Source organism: Eretmochelys imbricata, chromosome 5 (assembly GCF_965152235.1).
Source record: "Eretmochelys imbricata isolate rEreImb1 chromosome 5, rEreImb1.hap1, whole genome shotgun sequence".
Taxonomy (NCBI): Eukaryota; Metazoa; Chordata; order Testudines; family Cheloniidae; genus Eretmochelys; species Eretmochelys imbricata.
In genome coordinates, this window is record NC_135576.1 from 20,420,254 (window position 1) to 20,441,058 (window position 20,805).

Consider the following 20,805-nt stretch of genomic DNA (forward strand, 5'->3'; position numbering starts at 1 on the left):
TTGAATAGTTTGCAAATATAGGGCAATAGTTTTAGAATGTAACCTTTGTAGTTTATAGTTGGGGATTTTAAAAAAGGAAGAACATGAGCTAGTGAATAGAGAAAGCTTCTAAAGATGATTGGATGACTTTCTGTATATTTGGGCTACAAAAATACCTTTTAAACCTGGAAGTCGCAAGGGATCTGTCACCATTTCAATTATAAGCTTAGTTTTTTAAATCTTTAAATTCTCATTAAGCTGAAATTCAGACTAAAGATAGAGGCATAGCATTATAAAATAGGAAGTACTGTGCTCCATCAGTAGTCAGCTCCATCAGTACTCATGCAATTCTGCATTCATGGGCAGTTGATCATTGGGATATGCTCAGGTTCTCAACAGCCCTGAGGAAGGCAAAACAGTCCCAATGTCCATGCTGTTATGCCATGTCGGAATGTTCATTCCTGACTCTTTATTTTGCCATCAGATCAGCCCTGTTCATGTAAGCAAGAGACTGCTTTTAAAAATACTTTTTTTTACAGTGTTGCAGAAATATAGGCCCCCCCCCCACACACACACACACCCCGGTTTCCTCCCACTCTTTTGCTTCATGGTGTCAGTCTGGCAGCGTAAGCCACAGTGACAGAAAATGGCTGTGTGTTGGCTTTTCCCTCAATCCCGTTTGTACAGCAGCATTTCATCCTCTGCAAAGTATCTATCTGACCTAACAGCCACAGGAGGAAAGGGGCACAAAAGAAGCCACATGCGTCATCCTTAGAACAGAGAAAGATCCAGAGCAAAATCACATCCCTGGAATTTCTCTCGCAGAAGGTTACTAGACTGGTCATGGTTTCATCACTAATAAAGGGTTGGAGGAGAACACGGTTCCTCTGTGTTACTGTCTGAGTGGAATCCAGGGGTTTCGGGATTTGCTTTCCCCCTTGGTCACTCTTTTTATACGGAAATATGGAACAAAATAAACACATTTTTTATGCTAAAATTTCATGGTTTTAATCCTGTGCAGTTGACTAGGCTGCTTTAGAAATAATAATGGTAAACAACTGCACTGTTGAAGTTTGATAGCTGGCTATTAGATAGGGGCCTAGAGTAGTCTTCTGGGGGCATGCATCAGTCTCAAAGAACTCGAGCAAATGGCTCAGAGTAGGACTCGCTGGTGGTCTCTGACAAGATCAGCGTGTGACAGGTTTGAGAGGGATCAACGAAATCATCTCCAGTCTGCACGAAAGGCGCCACAGAGCTGCTTCATCAAACATCATAGATACAGGCTTCCCTTGCCCTCAGTGCAGCTGACTCTGTGCATCAGGGTTCGGACTTCAGAATCATATGCATAGCCATAGATGAGAATTGCAACAATATCGTCATCATCATCAGTGATGGACTACCAGAGTTAGATAGTGACCAAACCAATTATTCATGCTGATGTAAAAACACAGTAATCAAACTTTGCATCTGACTTCACCTTACAAAAGCCAAAAAATTGAGTTATGGTTCTCTTCTGCTAATCCCCTTTCCCCTAACCCATCTGCCTCTTCTGTGTTACCCTAAAGTCTCTCTCTCCCTCTCATTCTGTCCTCCTTCCTGTTACCTCCAAGTGCACTGTAGTCCTGAACATCCATATTATAACACAGCAGATCATTCTTTGCTTCTTTTTCTTTTGCAGAGCTGAGCTCCCCAAAGCTGCAAAAAGTTAACTGGAAATTAAAGTAAATTAAAGCTCCCAATAACTGGATACTTGTTCATTTTTTTAATGTAGATCTCATCCTCTCAGATGGAGGAAATTCCCATGTAAAATCTGTGTGTGTTCAAGAAGGCTCCATGTTCCCATGGGAAAACCCTGAAGCATCTTTATTTTTAGTTTTAAAAAGCCTCTTCCTCCCCTGACCCAAAATTGAGATGCTTCCTCCTCACCTCCTGCCCCAGGATTTCACATCCTAAAAATCCTATCTTTTTGCTCTGAGTAGGTGATTTTCTTCTCCCTCCTGTGAGGTGAGGCCTCCACTTTCTCTTTGCCCCCCCTCTTAGCTACTAATGTGTGTTGAGCCGATAAAACTCTATCTTCCATCATAGTACCTTCCTTTATACACAGCCTTTTCACCTTCCTTCCCAGGAACTGGAGGGAACCCTTCAGTGTTCTTTCTCACCCTTGGGAGTGGGAATGTTGTATTCTTGAGTTCCTCTCAAGTGCAGGTCTTCCTGGCTGATACCAGCACGCTTCTATGATCAGCATTCCACTCGCTCATGCATAAGACAAGGCAAAGTGCTGACCTATGGCATCTGACCAGCAGGAAAAAGGGACCAGCCTTACATCCCTACAGAAACCTGCTAGCAACAACCTTCAGGATTGCAACCCACAGGTTAAGATCCACTGTTCTCCAGTAACCCAACAGAGCCTTTGTTATGTTCCCAGCAGTGCTACTTAATTATTGCAACTAGCTAAGGACTTGTGTTCTTGCAGTGTATCTCTCAGAAATGTGCTTCCTAGAAAAATAATCCCAACAGAGCAACATTTATTAACTTAAAACCCAAATATTTGTATCTGAGATCCTTCTAATTACATACTATTTGTATTAAGAGAAAAATTCCACACTTCTGTAGAAACGGGAAAGGAAATGTTTTCTTTGATGAGAAGATACGAGGGTTTTATCAGTTGAAATAATATTAGATGGAAGCCCCTTTTAGGAGAAGGGAGCTGAAAGAGAACCTTTATTCTTATTGTGAAGATTATGCAACCAGTATGGTATTCTGGTAGGGGGAAATGCATGGTGCTTTTTTAACTGTTAGGTGGGGATTTGGTCAGGTAAGAACAGCATTTGCACATTGATCTCTTACATAGGGGATGGAATAGTTATGGTATGGTAACAATTAGCCACAATAATCAGGTATCTAAGATAAGACTAAATGGTTTTATGTATCTAACGATGAGAATATGAATATTTTGTGTGGTGACTAGTCCTGGAGCTAGACATGGGATACTACTTGTATAGTTCTTTACATCTGACAATCACCAAGCTCTTACAAATATAGATATCATTATACCCATTTTACAGATAGAGAAATTGAGGTACAGTAGAGGTTAGTGACCTTTTTCAATGCCACACCAAGCATATGCCACAGCTGTGCATAGAAATGAGTTCTGCTTCCAGAGCCTGTGCTCTGACCATTAGACTCCTTTGCTTCCACACCAAAACAGGATTGTCGGACTAGGATAAGTGTGCACTTACAAGTACAGTACTGGAACAGACTGTTGCTTGTTAAGAGCTTGCATTTGTGTCCTAAATCCCTACTGAAATAAATCTTGGCCTGATTTTTTGAAAATATGCATTTTTATTAGTATGCATCTGTGTATGAGGAATGAGTAGCCTTAGTCTGAATGCAGGATTATAACCCATGGACTCTGATAGAGCTCTGACACAGGCTTCCTCTGTTGCCTTCACAGAATTACTTAACTGCTCTGCCTCTGTTTCCCCATCTATAAAATAAGAATAATAATGAAGTCCGTCAGTTACTGGAGTGTGTGAAAAACATGGAATGTCTGTAAAGACCCTGGAAAATGCAACTGTCATACAAAGGCACTTATATATTTGCATCCAGTCACTCTACATGATTGCATTGCCAGGATGAACAGGAAAAACAAGTATTGCAGCTACAGTCATGCAATTAGTTCTCCCATAATGCTCCTGCCCATTCTTCAGTGACAGATATGACATCTCAGGGCACTGGCTCTGTCATCGCCAAGCCTCCCTTCTCCCAGCAGCATGAAGGCCGGAGATTAGCTGAAGCAGTATCAGCTAGTCTCAGCTCTGCCTAGTTTCCACTACCACCAACAACGTGTCAGTGCAGGCCCAAGAGCATCCCAGGCAAAACTGCTCTGCCATTCTTCATACCTTTGTTCAGAACAGATCTTTTGTACGGCACTATGGTATTGGAATAAGTTCAGTAAAAAATACTTATTGATACACCTTTAAAACGTAGTCTGCACTCCCACAGTGCTGTCCTGCTGGGACTTGCTGTAGCCGTGGTTATTCTGGGGCAGAGTGCTGGTCCCTTACATTTCTCTAAAGCTTGCAGCAAATTTATAGCGGTCTCCTGCATGGGAACATGAGGCCAAGGGAATCTCATCTCTCCCCTTCCCTCTAGGGTACCCACAGTGAGCAATCTGAACTTCAGTCCCACATACTGTTGTTATGTTTATTTTGGGGTACAGTGTAATTTTTTTTTACAAGCTTGGGTTTGATTAGTTCCCACTGTATTCACCAGCTGTGTCCATAGAGGCAGTTTTTCCCAGGTTGGGAAGCCTCCCCTATGGGAAAGCAGCTTTAAACTCCAACCAGAGCTTCACAAGTCCCATCAGTGGAGGCTGTGAGGGAGATGCGCTTTCCACCCACTTGTGGGCTGTGTCAGCCATCATCTGGCCACTGGCTTAGCAGCTAAAGTCTGCAGCTAAACCTCAACTCCAGGCAGGCTTTCTGCCAGTGGGACCCAGGCAATAAATCTTGACCCACTATATTAATGTATAGGTATTTTCTATTTGGCTGGATGTTTCCCAGTTTGGGGGAGGTGCTTGGATTTATTCCTGTTTGTACCAGTTTGACTGAATTTTTAACATATGCCAAGCATGCCGGCAGCCCTGAATAGCTGGCTTTTTTATGCATTGTATAAACTTAAATCAATAAAATAAAAAATATATTTGTATTCTGAATCAGATTTCCTGAGGGGGGGGGGAGGGTAAAAATAGAACAGTTTGAGCTCCCTTAGTGCCACTGGCAATAGATAGGTATGTGTTGTGTTAGGATGGGTCAGTATCAGTTTTGTAAAAGTCCATCAGTAGCTTTTCTGCACTGTGGTTTACACAAATGACTGTTTCAGGTGTGATCAGAATCTGTATCTGGCTGGGACAGTACACAGGTTGTACTAATCTTAAGGATGTGGAAAGAATGAAATTCCCCTATAAAAGAATATATCTGGATATAAGAGACCTGGTGCTTCCCTGTGAATGCTAGGTTTGCACCTGCCTTTGTTTTGGACTGTGGTCTTGGTGCAATGTGCCCGTTCCATCACGCACAGCTTTAGCTCTCAGAGAAGACATACAGACCAGCTGCGGGAGGGGGTTAATCTCTGGCCACATACTACCGCTGCTGAGTGTTGTAAATGAATTAACATGAAACCTGTTGCTTTTCAGGAAAATGCATGCCTTACCAAACACTGGGAGGAAAAATACTCCTGACAGAAACATGTGAATCCTTGCTTATGGGCAGAAATACTGTCTGAACTATGCTTCTGAAATTTTCAGTGAATGCACATAGGGATCAGACCAGGTTTACTAGATAACAACATTAGGATTAGATTGTTAATCAAGTTTTTGATAAAAGAACAGGAGTACTTGTGGCACCTTAGAACTAACAAATTTATTAGAGCATAAGCTTTCGTGGGCTACAGCCCACTTCATCGGATGCATAGAATGGAACATATAGTAAGATATATACACACATACAGATACATTGGAAGTTACCATACAAACTGTAAAAAGAAAAGGAGTACTTGTGGCACCTTAGAAACTAACAAATTTATTCAAAGCTTATGCTCAAATAAATTTGTTAGTCTCTAAGGTGCCACAAGTACTCCTTTTCTTTTTGCAAATACAGACTAACATGGCTCCTACTCTGAAACCTGTCATATAAACTGTGAGAGGCTAATTAGTTAAGGTGGGCTATTATCAGCAGGAGAAAAAAAAACTTTTGTAGTGATAATCAAGATGGACCATTTAGACAGTTGACAAGAAGGTGTGAGGATACATATTTATTCAAGTGACACCATCATAGGACCTAATCACATTAGCCACGCCATCAGGGGCTCGTTCACCTGCACATCTACCAGTGTGATATATGCCATCATGTGCCAGCAATGCCCCTCTGCCATGTACATTGCCAAACTGGACAGTCTCTACGGAAAAGAATAGATGGACACAAATCTGACATCAGGAATCATAACATTCAAAAACCGGTAGGAGAACACTTCAACCTCTCTGGCCACTCAGTAAAAGATTTAAGGGTGGCAATTTTGCAACAGAAAAGCTTCAAAAACAGACTCCAGTGAGAAACTGCTGAGCTTGAATTAATATGCAAACTAGATCCATTAACTTGGGTTTGAATAGAGACTGGGAGTGGCTGGGTCATTACACATATTGAATCTATTTCCCTAAGTTAAGTATCCTCACACCTTCTTGTCAACTGTCTAAATGGGCCATCTTGATTATCACTACAAAAGTTTTTTGTTTTTTTTCTTCTGCTGATAATAGTTCATCTTAACTAATTATCCTCTCACAAAAAGAAAAGGAGTACTTGTGGCACCTTAGAGACTAACCAATTTATTTGAGCATGAGCTTTCGTGAGCTACCGCTCACTTCATCAGATGCATACCGTGGAAACTGCAGCAGACTTTATATATACACAGAGAATATGAAACAATACCTCCTCCCACCCCACTGTCCTGCTGGTAATATTCTCTGTGTATATATAAAGTCTGCTGCAGTTTCCACGGTATGCATCTGATGAAGTGAGCTGTAGCTCACGAAAGCTCATGCTCAAATAAATTGGTTAGTCTCTAAGGTGCCACAAGTACTCCTTTTCTTTTTGCGAATACAGACTAACACGGCTGTTACTCTGAAACCTATCCTCTCACAGTTTGTATGGCAACTTCCAACTTATCTGTATCTATATATCTGTATATCTATATAGATATATATAGATATATCTTACTATATGTTCCATTCTATGCATCCAATGAAGTGGGCTGTAGCCCACGAAAGCTTATGCTCTAATAAATTTGTTAGTCTCTAAGGTGCCACAAGTACTCCTGTTCTTTTTGCGGATACAGACTAACATGGCTGCTACTCTGAAACTAGTTTTTGATATGCTTTCATCACTCAGTAGTCTGCAAAAATGCCTGAATGATTTTTAGTTTTATTCAAAGAGCTATAACAAATAAAAGGAAACAGGGACATCTTCTATAGTGCTATCCTGAGAAGTACATTAATTGTTATATTCATTATTTTATTGCATATATTGATGAAGTAAAAGAAGATGAGGTAAATAAAAATTATAAGCAAGATTTTATGTATTTTTATTGAATCTAATGCTTATCCCTTATCCATGTATTGCTGCTACATAGTTTGAAAGTGGCTCAAATAGCTCACTTGTCAGAGAAAGCTTTAATCGATGCTTGGCTGGTCTTTGCATACTTTTTCATATGTAAACTACAAGAGTGTGCAATCCTGTTATATCATAGATTTACCACACACAAAAATCTAAAATAAGAAAAACTTCATTACGTTACAATCAAAGTTGCTAAGTGCAGTTCAAGAGGAGCTTTGTACCACTGAACACACATTTTTTCTCGAAAATAAAAAATAATGGAAATACTAAGAATATGAAACAATTTTGACACCAGTCTTGGCACCCACTTCCTGCGCAAAACATGAGAGAGAACTCTCAATAACTAAAGCACCTACTTTTACAGATGAAAAAATAGTTCCAATAATTTTTTTAAACCCACTAAAATATTCCTGAAGCTAGGGCATTCACTTAGTGGTGTGGAATAAAGGTTTAAATGGCACTCACGTGTATTTGTGGCTTTGTCACTTATAAGTAATTGGCCATCCCAAACTCATGCCAACAGCTTTTATACCACACTTCATTAGCATATATTCCATATAAAACATGAGCAGAGGAGAGAATTAAACAGTATAGATTTTTTTTAAATCTTATTTTTATAGGAAATATTTGACCTAAGCATAGTTCAAAAAGAGATATCTTCTCTTCATTGAGAAAATAACATTTCACATTGTATCCTTTTTTTCCCCTTTGCGCACACATTCTCTTGTTAGGCTGTTGAGAGGTATACTTCATCCCTTCCTTCCCTGTCTCCGAAAATGTACATTTGCTCCAAGCCCCCTTGCCGGTTATACTTATTTAAAGACCAGAATTGAGAAACATCTTATCTGGTCCCGGAACATTTTTAACTGTGCTATAAATACCCCTTTGGAGAATTAGAAACCGTTCCCTCTTTTAGCCTGGCATATCAGAAGATATCAAACATTAACATCATGACTCAGACATTATTGGGATGGGGCCAAACAAGTTGATAGACTAAGTTACATATTTTTGGAGCTTGAACAAAGGTATTGATGCTTTCTTTCCTGTCGTTTTGAGGCTTGTGGCGTTGGACTCTACATAGGCTTTGCAGTAGAGTAATACAAAACATGTTATACTACTGTTTTTTAAAAAAACAAGTCTTAAAATTCTTAACATTTCTAAATGTGTGCCTTTTGTAAGATGTGACGTGAATAAAATATAAGATGATGTGAAAGTTAATGGAATTGTTTGGGATGGTCTTCGGCATTCTCTCATTTGCAGTCAGAGCGAACAGCAATAATGAGCCATATCCTGCCCTCTAATAAGGCATCTTCTTGTCACTCCAGCAGTATGTAGGGGATGAAAGGGACGTGGCTGGGATGTTACTGTACCGAGAGATTCTCTGCTATGAAACAGCTCCACAGAGGACAGTTGTGGCTTTATATAGTTTAGAGTAATCTTGAGGCCGCTCTAACTTACACTGAAGGCTGAACTGGCCCCCAGCAACCCCAGAGATCAGAAAAGCACAACGGTGGATGACAGCTACCTTTACCACCTCACCAATCAGCTGCACTAAGTGGAGTTCTGGCACGGTTACGGTCCGACCCAGAGTATCTAAATGTGTGTATGTTATGTTAAGGATTTAGAAAGGAGTTTTTTTGTTGATCAGTTATAATGACATTAGTTGTGTAAAATGATTGCAATCACAACTCAATTGCAGACTTTACTAATGTGAGTAATCTGACTGAAAGCAGTGTGACTGCTCACATTAGTAAGGACTGCAGGCTTTCCAAAGAGACACTCATAATTTTGTATTGCTTTTGTATTTGCCATGACTTAACATATTGGGGGTGTCCTCAGTGATAAGTATTTAGAGTTAAATCGTCTGTAATTTAAATTACAGATGAAGCTTGATAAAATTACTTAATTGGGCCAGGACAGACTTCAATTAATATATTTTTATCTCCTGTGCATCTCTTAAAGTACTAATGCATCTGAAATCACATTGCTAGAGGAGAAGGCTGTAGATTTCACCTCTTCTTATGTAACAAAAATCATCTGTTCTTCTCCATGTGCACTTAAATGACAGTTACTTTAATGAAAAATCATAGTTTTATTAACACTTAGCATTCATATATATGTATAATGTAAATTAAGAACAACAGCTAAGATGTAGATTTTTAAGGCGGAGGAATTGTTCTAAAAATCAGTGCCTCTTCACCAGCCAGTCAGTGTTGCTCATTTGCATATGCTCTGAAAAAGCAAACTTGCCTTAATGTGTGTTGAACTTCTGCCATGCCTGTAATGTTCATAAATAGGGATTGCTGACAGGTGAGTCTAGCTGTGTCTTAGTAGCGCTTGCAGTATTTTAAAACAAAGTGATTCATTCAACACAGGAAACCAAATCGAATGAATTCAGTATTTTCAGTGCCTCTAGAAGCTCTTCCTTCTCCTCCCTCCAACTAGTTAAAAGTACTTAGCTGAATTGAATAGTAATGCTACAAAAGCTGTATTTTCAAGCTGCTTCTAAACTTTTGCTAAACAATAAAATATAAAAATACTTTGTATGACATTCTTTATTTGCTTTGTCCCAGGTTTTGTGATATGTATTCAATACTACAGCTAGATAATTTGTTAACAAGGCCTTTTTAACACTTTGGACAGATGCACATACTGTTTTCAATCTTCATGGTTAATTATTCGATTTTGTATTTGATGCCAGAACACCCTGACTCCTAATCACTGCTCATTGTTGGAAGTCCATTATATTCTAACTGTTTGAGTGCTCCCGTTGACCTTGAACTGACATTATAAGCTGTGCCTAATCTTTTCACTCTATATTTCTAATGCCTCTTTTCTTTTTCCCCTCTTTGTCTGATTCCTGTTTAGCATCACAATGGGGCTGCCTCTGAGTCCAGCAGCTGACTCCGCCCGCTCTGCACGACATGCTCTCTCACTCATTGCCACAGCCAGACCACCCGCCTTCATAACAACTATAGCCAAGGAGGTGAGAAAAACCTCAGTGTTCACTGAGCTGCACTTTCAAAAGAATAATGATCTCAGCGTGCAACAAAGTTTTTGGTTGGTTTTTATATTAATTCTTTTCAGCTCCAGTATTAGCAGACAGAAATAAAAAATAGTCAAATCTCCTTTACAACTGCCCCAAAATTTAGCTGTTTTGGGGAAACAAAATGGGTTATCATTTTTAAATATTTGGCGGTATGCAGCATTATGCAACAGTATCTTGATAACTGATACACCAGGTCACTTGATGAGTTGAAAATAGCTTAACCTGTTGTCTCCTGATGTACTGGGTGTATAACCTTCCAATTCACATATAGAGCAGTGGGCAAAATCCCAAAGGATTTACTAGGTTTTTTTCTTAGCCTTTACCTAGGCAATGCAAATACTGCATGATTTGGGACTGAATGGAAATTGAGCATTGCTTTTGGGATTTGGTCCAGCAGACATACGTTATTGGATGAAAGAATTCGGTGTTTTAGGGACCAAATTCTGCTCTCATTTTTCTTCTTCTGTCACTCAGGCTACTCAGGTTCAGGGATTTTTCCTTTTCTCATTTCACTGTTGGGGAAGGGAGTCTTAACAAGTGTTCCTTTGGGGGAAATAGGAAGGTGTTCTTGGGAGGGACATCACAGGTCTCCTTCCCAGCCCATCATCCAACCCATCTTTGGTGATGGATGTTTCTTCTGGGTCCTCCCCAATCCAGTCCTACGTTCTTTGGGTGTACCATAGAAGCTAGGATCCCCTTTCTACCCCAGTCATCCTCCCATCTCCTTAGTGCATCTGATTTTAGAAGCAGCTGCAGCCTTTGCAGGTCCTGCACCATGCTGATTATGTGTGAGCGTACCTAGACATGGGGTTGGTAAAAGAAGGCCAGCAAGGAGGTAGTCATTGAAGGGCCTCTAAATGTCCAGAATAACATTTGGTATTGTATATCATTTTTAAGTCCAAGATTATCCATTTATTCACCCTGACCCTCCCATTTTGTGAAAGTGAGGATCAGTAAAGAAAGTGGGACCAACATTTTAAAGACTGTATGTGGAATAAAAATTAAAACACATTCAAAGGCTACATTCAAAAGCCACGGTCAGGCTGGAAGGGCATAGCAAGTGGGGTTCCACAGGGATCAGTTTTGGGTCCAGTTCAGTTCAGTATCTTCATCAATGATTTAGATAATGACATAGAGAGTACACTTATAATGTTTGTAGACAATACCAAGGTGGGAGGGGTTGCAAGTGCTTTGGAGGATAGAATTAAAACTCAAAATGAGCTGGACAAACTGGAGAAATGGTCTGAAGTAAATAGGATGAAATTCAAGAAGGACAATGCAAAGTATGCCACTTTGGAAGGAACAATCAGTTGCACACATACAAAATGGTAAATACCTGTGTAGGAAGGAGTACTGCAGAAAGGGATATGAGGGTCATAGTAGATCACAAGGTAAATATGAGTCAACAGTGTAATACTGTTGCAAAAAAAACAAACATCATTCTGGGATGTATTAGCAGGAGTGTTATAAGCATCCGATGAAGTGAGCTGTAGCTCATGAAAGCTTATGCTCAAATAAATTGGTTAGTCTCTAAGGTGCCACAAGTACTCCTTTTCTTTTTGCGAATACAGACTAACATGGCTGCTACTTTGAAGACAAGAGAAGTAATTCTTCCGCTCTACTCCACTCTGATTAGGCCTCAACTAGAGTATTGTGTCCAGTTTGGGGCACCACATTTCAGGAAAGGTGTGAACAAACTGGAGAGAGTCCAGAGAAGAGCGACAAAAATGACTAAAAGTCTAGAAAACGTGACCTATGAGGGAAGATTGAAAAAAATGGGTTTGTTTAGTCTGGAAAAGAGAAGACTGAGAGGGGACATAATGGTTTTCAAGTATGTAAAAGGTTGTTACAAGGAGGAAGAAAATAATGTGTTTTTCTTAACTCTGAAGTTAGGACAAAAAGCTTCCCACTGTCAGGGTGGTTAAGCACTGGAATTAATTGCCTAGGGAGGTTGTGAAATCTCCATCATTGGAGATTTTTAAGAGCAGGTTAGACAAACACCTGTCAGGGATGGTCTAGATAATACTTAGTCCTGCCAGGAGTGCAGGGGACTGGACTAGATGACCTCTCGAGGTCCCTTGCAATTCTATGATTCAAATGAGTTCTGCAAAATACAGATGTTCTTAATGTAATATTTTAGTCCAAATGTTGAACATTTGTCCTTAAATCTCAAACAAAAACTGTTTCTTTTCTGTATATTTCACAAATGATATTTCTGGATTGGTCATCAGATGTCTTTATTCCTAGTGAATGATGTGGAAAAATGTCATTTTGCATAATTAATATGTAATTTGTATGTAATTGTAATTAATATGTAATTGTAATTCCTCTGGTTTCTTCCCTCAGCCTAGTGACAGTACCTCAGTCTTCATCCATGCCTCAGTCTTAGACGGTGGGCTAATTATTCCACTTTGCCAGCTAAATCAAAGGTGCAGTCACAGAGTTAGGTGTAATTAGCAAACAGAAATAATCACCACCCCTGCCTCTTTACTTAACCTCCTTATTGGCTTTATGTACACATTGAAGAAGAGGTGTGACAAGGTAGAACTGCAGTAGCCCATATGAACACTTGGAGTCCTCTGACTGCTGCTAGAGACCATAGACATGTTGAATCCTGATCTGGTATTAAGAAACTATCATGGAAAGCTCATGCTAAGTATAGTTGAAACATATGTGGACAGCAGTAGTTAAATATATAATCCTATTCCTTTTGTAGGTGCATAGACACACTGCGCTGGCAGCAAACACTCAGTCTCAACAGAATATTCACACTACAGCTCTTGCTCGGGCTAAAGGAGAGATCCTAAGAGTCATCGAAATACTAATAGATAAAATGCCCACAGATGTTGTGGATCTTCTTGTAGAGGTAAGTATATGCTGTAATATCTGTATATCATAGTTTTTAATAAATCAATGAATAATACATTGCACGTAAACTCAATTGGAAATTGTAAAGTGCCATCTACCTTTACAGCACCATGGAACATACGTTATTTTTTAAAATAACACATCTGAGGCCATAAGACTCTGTCCCTGTCTCAAAGGGCTTAAAAACTGAGCAGAAAACAGATATACAAATGGCTAGGTAAGGTGCAACAAAAGCGAGATCAGTGAGCAGTGATGTTTAGCACACCTTGTTCTAATTTTTTTCCTTTATCTGTTTTTAGGTAAACTATTTTTAAGGGGATGACTTGGGCTGAGAAGTAATGTATTTTCAGGAGGCCTTTGAAAATGGTTAAGTGGTTCCATTGAAGACAGGGTTGCAGAGAGGGTTTCTGACATGAGGGCTACATAAAAGGATATATGGAGATGGACAAAATGGAATAGTTTAATCCTGTAGCTTGGGCAAAATGAAGGGGCCAAGGGTTGAAAAGACCAGAGCAGAGAGTTGGGTAGGACTTAATTGGTAAGGACAAGCTAGCAAAATAATTTGTTGGCAATTTGGATGTGGTTGTAACAGCAGCATTTTGAATGGACTGAAGAGGGATGTTGAAAGTTTTCTCTTTCAGATGCATATTCATTAAGGTTGAAGGAGATTGTTAAAGAATCCACCATACCGTGTGATTTGCTTAACTTTGGTGTTCCTGTTCAAATTCCCTCTTAATATAACTAGCATAAAATGTGGTGTTCCTTCTCAGGCCTTCACTAGCAGACACTTGCCTGTGTTTATAGCTTTGTAAAATGTGTACTGTTACTGTGAATGAGAATTTGCAGCAATTCCCAGTACCATTGCCTTTGCAAATTCCAATATGTTGCAGTGCAGTCAGATTTGTTTGTGCAAATAACACGTTATACTAAGATACCAAAAATATAATTAAACACAAGATCTAGAAAACTCTATAATTGTTCAGAATTTAACTTTTGTTATGAACAATAAAATCAAATATTGTTATACAATTGTAACTTTTGTTTCCAAGGTTATGGACATCCTCATGTACTGCCTTGAAGGATCCTTGGTCAAAAAAAAGGGACTTCAGGAATGCTTTCCAGCCATCTGCAGGTAAAAGCATTGAAGGAAATGATTTGTGATAAATATATTATCTTGCTATAGCTTACTTATAGCCATAACATTTACACCTTAAAACTTCAGATTTACAGAGTATTTTAAGTACCGTAGAACCTCAAAGTTATGAATACAGGCGTTATGAACTGACCTGTTAACCACACACCTCATTTGGAACTGGAAGTACACAATCAAGTAGCAGCAGAGACCAAAAAAAAAGGCAAATACAGTACAATACTGTGTTCATAGAATTGGAAGGGACCTTAGGAGGTCATCTAGTCCAACCCCCTGCTCAAAGCAGGACCAATCCCCAATTTTTGCCCCAGATCCCTAAATGGCCCCCTCAGGGATTGAACTCACAACCCTGAGTTTAGCAGGCCCATGCTCAAACCACTGAGCAATCCCTCCCTCTGAGGGATAAACTACACTTACACGTAGTAAACTACTAAACGTAAACGTTAAACGTAAACTACTAAAACAAAAGAGAAAGCAGCATTTTTCTTCTGCATAGTAAAGTTTCAGAGCTGAATTAAGTCAATGTTCAGCTGTAAACTTTTGAAAGAACCATAATATTTTGTTCAGAGTTACGAACAACCTCCGTTCCTGATGTGTTTGTAACTCTTAGGTTCTACTGTGGTGTACAGTTTTTCTAATCCATATTACATCTGAAAAAGAGGAGGTAGGTCAGAAAATAGCAGTGTTATTGCCAACTATTGAAAATGCTTCTGTATAAAAGTCCACACATGGTACAATCCTGTTCATTTTTATGTTGGCAGTATCACTTAAAACTTTGCCCTACAACCCCAGCGTTGTATTATTTTCTCTATCATAAACCACAAAAAATGGTCATGGTGCTTTCACTGTAGTTGAAACCACCACAGTTCATTTATTTTGTTTGGTAATAATAAGTCTGTACTTCTATAGCATCTTACACCCCTGGATTTTAAAGTGCTTTGTGTACCTCAGTTAATTAGTTATTAACCTCATTGTACACATGGGTAAACTGAGGCAAAGTGAAGTGATTTGTGAAGGGAATTCTGGCAATGATGGGAATAGAACACAGATCTTCTGAGGTTTAATCCAAGCCCTGTGGTTTAATCTGTTGTTGTTTGTATTATCATAACACCTAAGAACTCAGTCATAGACCCAGGATCCCATTGTGCTAGGTGCTGTACAAACCCAGAAGAAAAACAGTTCCTGCCCCAAAGTGTTTTCAATCTAAGTATAAGACAGGAGAAACAACAGATGGATACAGACAGACCAACAGAGGGGTGCAAGGAAGCAGTGAGGAAATATTGGTCAGCATGATAGGCAGTCTCAGAGCACCAGCAGCCTAACTGTTGTCAAGATTTTTGTGGGCATCATGACAAAGGAGAGTTTTACATGCTTCTTTTCCAGTCTAACACTGTACAATACTCCATAAAAGAGGTGATTTATCAGTACGTCTATTTATCCTCTCCAGAAGGGGGAAAATATCTGTAATACTTTTCCCCTCAAAGTATTGGTGGATAATTGTATACCCACATCTAAAAACAAAGGACATATTTTAATTTAATAGTGTTTCTGCACAAACTTCATAGATGCTTATACAATTAAAAATAAAGCACGTTGCCTCAGGCACACCAGGAAGAGAGATGTATTTTTGGTGTAAAATGAAGGCTGCAACTATTTCAAAATAAGCAGTTAAAAAATAACGCAGTGGTCTATCTTGGTCCAACTTGAGGATATTTAATCACAGTCTGTAGGAATGCTGAGGCCAGACTGCAGGCTGCACTGTCACAGTTGAGGTCTTTGACCTATAACAGAATAAGTCTTCTATGGGTACTGAGGAACCAGCACTCATCAAGACACCTGCTTCCCTGCTTCCCTTTTGTGATATAACCATGTGCAGGAGCGTAGCGATGTGTATTCTCATAACAGAATTTGGCCATATCACAGGTGTACTCCTCCTTTATAAGGCATTTGAGCTTTGCTCTTTGAGTGCTGTTGGACCATAAAGCCACCCTCACCAAGTATATGATTTTGAAAGCAAATGACTGTTCTTTTCTTGGAAAGAACCAGCTTTGATAAATCTAATAGCTGAAAATAAGGTGGAATTACAAAGAACCCAACATGGAAGTGCATCACTTTCATAAATACATATGGTATCGGTAGATCAGCCTGAAGAGAGCATTGAACAGAGTAATGTTCTACAGAATATGCACTTTCAAGACCTTCCATCCTAGTCTCCAGGGCGGGGTGGGCAAACTTTTTGGCCCGAGCACCACATGGGGGGTACGAAACTGTATGGAGGGCCGGGTATGGAAGGCTGTGCCCCCCCAAACAGCCTGGCCCTCGCCCCCTCCCACTTCCCGCCCCCTGACTGTCCCCCTCAGAACCTCCAACCCATCCAGCCCCTCCTGCTCCTTGTCCCCTGACCACCCCCTCCTGGGACCCCCTGCCCAAACCACCCCGCCCCCCGGATCCCACCCCCTATCCAACCCCCACTGCTCTCTGTCCCATGACCCATGACTGCCCTGGCCTATCCACACACCCGCCCCCTGACAGGCCCCCAGGACTCCCATACCCTATCCAACACCCAGTTCCCCGACTCCTGACTACCCCAGAACCTCCACCCCATCCAACCGCCCCCTGCTCCCTGTCCCCTTATTGCCCCCTGAGACCCGCTACCCAACCCCGCCACCACTGCCCCCTTACCATGCCGCTCAGAGCGGCAGGAGTTCACAGCCCGTGGGCCGTAGTTTGCCCACCTCTGCTCTAGGGGCATAATATGGCTGTCCAATTGGAACAAGCAATATAACTGAGATAAGAAGAAACAGTCACAGAAAAACAACTGGGTTTAATAAAATCTGAGTTTGTGGTAATTACCACTCACTCTTCATACCTTTGAGGACAGATGAATGGGTGAAAAGGGATCTCTTCCTGCCATGTAGCTACTTTACACACTTCTGCCAGATAAGCAGGATCTGTACCTCTTTTTTGACCTGCCAAATCACTACCATCCTCATGATTGTGTTATTGCTGGACAAGGAGACCTTGATCACCTGGCTCCCAAATGCCTGTCCTGTCCTGTGTCTGCCCATCTGACCAGTTTCCCCCAGATGCCAGTAAATTGTGCTACAAAGTGCCAGTTTTATCCTTCTCCTCAGTTGTTTTTAACAACTGTAAAGATGCAGTCAGGGTCCCTGATAGCTTTCTGATCCATTTGCAAAGGTTTTACTGCTACCTCACTCGCATCTTTGGAAGAAGAACAGAATTTGGAAACACAGAACAAAAACTGACTTCAGAGGATACTTACTATGTGACAGACCTGCACTTGTTGCTAATTCATCTGTCAAGTAATGGAACATAAATGCTCTCATCTGATTGGTTTTTTAAAAATATTTTTAAGACTCTCTCTCACACTAGGTGTATAGGATTCAATTGAAATTAAATTCACAAATGTCAGTAGAACCCTGTTGCAGGTTTTAAAGCTGTCTCGCGGTCTGTTGTATGTAAGCTGCTGAGAGAGTGTTAATATTTTTCTGCCATCAGAGATTGTTTTTTTGTTCCTTTGGTTTTTATAGAATTATCATATTATTTTAGCTAGTCAGGAACGTGGTGGTTTTCTTTTTCTGTTCATGTTCAAATTGGTGGTGGTTTGACATTTGGGGAGTACAGAAAGGCACAAAGTGTAGGTAGGCTTCTAACTCCCACTGACATTCAGTTGAAGATAAATGCCTGTCATTCGTGTTTTTGAAAATCTCCCCTTTTGTTCTTAAAGTTTAATACTCACAGATAATAAAATGTGATTTATAATATGTGAGTATTTATAATATTCTTAGGCTATTATAAATATTCATATTATAACATATTAACCATGTAAATTACAATATTTAATATGTCAGGGGGTTGTATTTTAATGTAACAAGTTATAAAAAAAACAACAGTTGCAAGAAAGGAACTATTATACCCTTGACAGGTATGTCATGAATAAAGATAATCTTCCTTCCTTCAGATGTTTTAAAAACTTTAGCTTGAAATGTAAATGCAAGGACAAGTAGGAATTAATGCAAGAAATCTCCCCATCCTTTTTGCATTTTTATAGTGGCACATTGTCTTTACATTTGGCTAAATTGCTAGCAATATCTCCTACTGTACATAGTTATGGCTATTGTAAAAATGATACAGTACTCTACTGAAGTCATCTTTCAGACCAGTGGAAATTTTCATATGATTTTAGCAAATCATTGAATCTCTGGAGAGAAGCCAAGTGGTAGCACTTTGGCTTAATCCTATTACTAATTCTTTTAATCTCCTAATGATCTCCCTGCTATACTGTATTAAATGTGCACACCTGTTGTGACTGAGTCTGTCACTTCAGCAGACAAAACAATATTATTAGGCATTTTTGGCTTTCCCTTCTCATACAGTAGTCTTTAAATACCATATCATGGCTATAACAACCAATCTCTGTCTGACGTGTGTTGATGTTTTCAAGCAAAGTCCTAGCTTGAGTAGTCTTGTAAAACCCATGGCTTTAAACAACAGTATGCTTGTTCAAATACTGGATTATTATCTTTCCTTCAGTTTTTCTTCTCTTAGTGGCGTACAGATTTAGCAGTCATCTTATTAATGACTGTGATACTGAATCCATCCAATCTGGTTGTGATGAGATGAATCTCTCACTAAACAACATATTTTACAATATTTGATTAGAGTTGATATCTAGTTTTCCCTTTGCTTCTGTCATGTTGTATATAAACTGATTTTTACCAATGCTCAATAGAATACCAGACAGAAATCATAAAAGTCCAAATAAAATAAAATACAGAAGTGCAGTGGGTTGACAGTAAAGTATGCGTGAAATTTTGAAAATGCTCAAGATAAAGTTGAAGTCAGAAACGTTGTATGGCTCAGATGATTTCCTAAGAATCACGTAGCCCTGATTCAGCAGCCTGATGCATGTGAATAGTCCTATTGAGGTCAGTGGGATTGGGCATGTGTTTAGATACCTTGCTGAATCGAGACCTTAGGATGGCATTAACTAATGTTCAAATGTTGCTGTGTATTTGAAAACAGTTAGTCTGAATTTGAAACAACAAATGTTTCTTGTTTTGCTTTTTACAGTGGAAGAATCTCACAGGAAGCAAATGTATTAGAGCTAGAACTTTATTCCATAGACTAAACAAAACAAGGACTTGAAACAAAATTTTAAAAACAGATACTTTCTGAGTTTCTTGTAGAATGCCAAGGAATTACAACTTAATAGGTAAAGGTGCTGTCACCCATGTTAATTCTTGGTCATCAGATCTCAGAGGAGGCCTGATTCTGTAAAAGGAAAGGAACAAAACTTTAAAATATGACTGAAGACTATCTGAAGTAAAGCCAGACCCCCTTGCAGCTAATTGCAAGACATTAAAATTCTAAATTAAGGTCTCTCAGATGTCCAGTGAATGTATGATAATAAAGGGAAATGTATTACCTACACAATTAATATTTTTATGAATATTTAAGCTTCTACATTTTGTTACCCGCTGAGTCCAAAGAAATATCTTAAAGTAAAAGCATTGCATTAGCAAAATAGTGTCTTCAGCTCCATCATATGCAGACAATATCTTATTCTAAATGTGTTCTGAAGAATGTGGTGAGCTGTTAGTCACACAGCCAGACTTATTTCTTACATCACTCTTCAGTGGCTTTGGTATATAGGAAAGTAATTTAGAATCCAATTCATGGTTATAATAGACCTCCCTTCCCTCCATAGTGAATAGGTACATTAGATTTATATAGGAGTTATTGCTAATTCTTCCCTCCTTCATATTGCTCCTCAAGATCCCTTTCTACCATGCTGCCTACAAGAACTTATCAGCTAATAGTAGGATAGGTAAAAAGTCAGTGGGGATTGCTGATTCTTATTTTATTTATTTATATTAACTCTGAAATGATTCAGACCATCAAGCTATAGGTATAATTCACCTGTGTAAACTTATATACTTATTTCTCTTACCTTCTACCTCACTTCTCTCCTGTTCTTTTGTTTTGTTTTGTTTATCTGTAACTCACTTGTTGCACCTTGCCTTAAATTGGCTTTCAGAGTGAGATGTTTGCCTGTGTGACTGTGTAGCACCTAGGACAATAGGTTTCTTCATCCCAATGGGGGCCTTAGAGCACTACCACATTACAAATTATAAATAATAACAAAAATAATTGTCAAATACTTGGACTGTATTTTACTGTTATTACTTACACAGAGCTATAGAGAGATATGGAATGGAATGACAAATACACAAAGATAAGAAATGGGCCCTAATTCTTAGTCTAAATTGTTACAATCTAATAAAATGTATCATATATTTTCAATATTCAGCCTGCACTCACTATAATATTTGGTTTAGATGCCACAACATATTTAGTAAATAATATACTGACCACACCAGTAATTTGATGGTGGTTTACAGTAATGTACACTAGTACATAATATCTTTTTACAGCAATTGAAAACATCTGACATGTAAGTACATGTATATTAAACATTTTCTGAGAAATAAGGAAGAAAAATATTTAGGATTTTTTCACTTGCCAGGAAATGTTTATTGTTAGAGAAAGGATGGTGTTTATTCCAC

The 20,805-nt window shown here is 39.2% G+C and overlaps 1 protein-coding gene across 5 annotated transcripts in view; it reads left to right on the forward strand.

Annotated features, from left to right (window-relative positions):
• The window catches only part of WDR7 (WD repeat domain 7), a 370,274-nt gene that overhangs the window by 285,173 nt on the left and 64,296 nt on the right, over window positions 1-20,805 (forward strand). For all 5 annotated transcript variants that reach the window (XM_077816698.1, XM_077816699.1, XM_077816700.1 and 2 more), the window contains 3 exons: window positions 10,017-10,134; window positions 12,914-13,063; window positions 14,115-14,197. In XM_077816698.1, coding sequence (XP_077672824.1) covers window positions 10,017-10,134; window positions 12,914-13,063; window positions 14,115-14,197 — 351 coding nt within the window. The remainder of the gene's footprint in view (window positions 1-10,016; window positions 10,135-12,913; window positions 13,064-14,114; window positions 14,198-20,805) is intronic.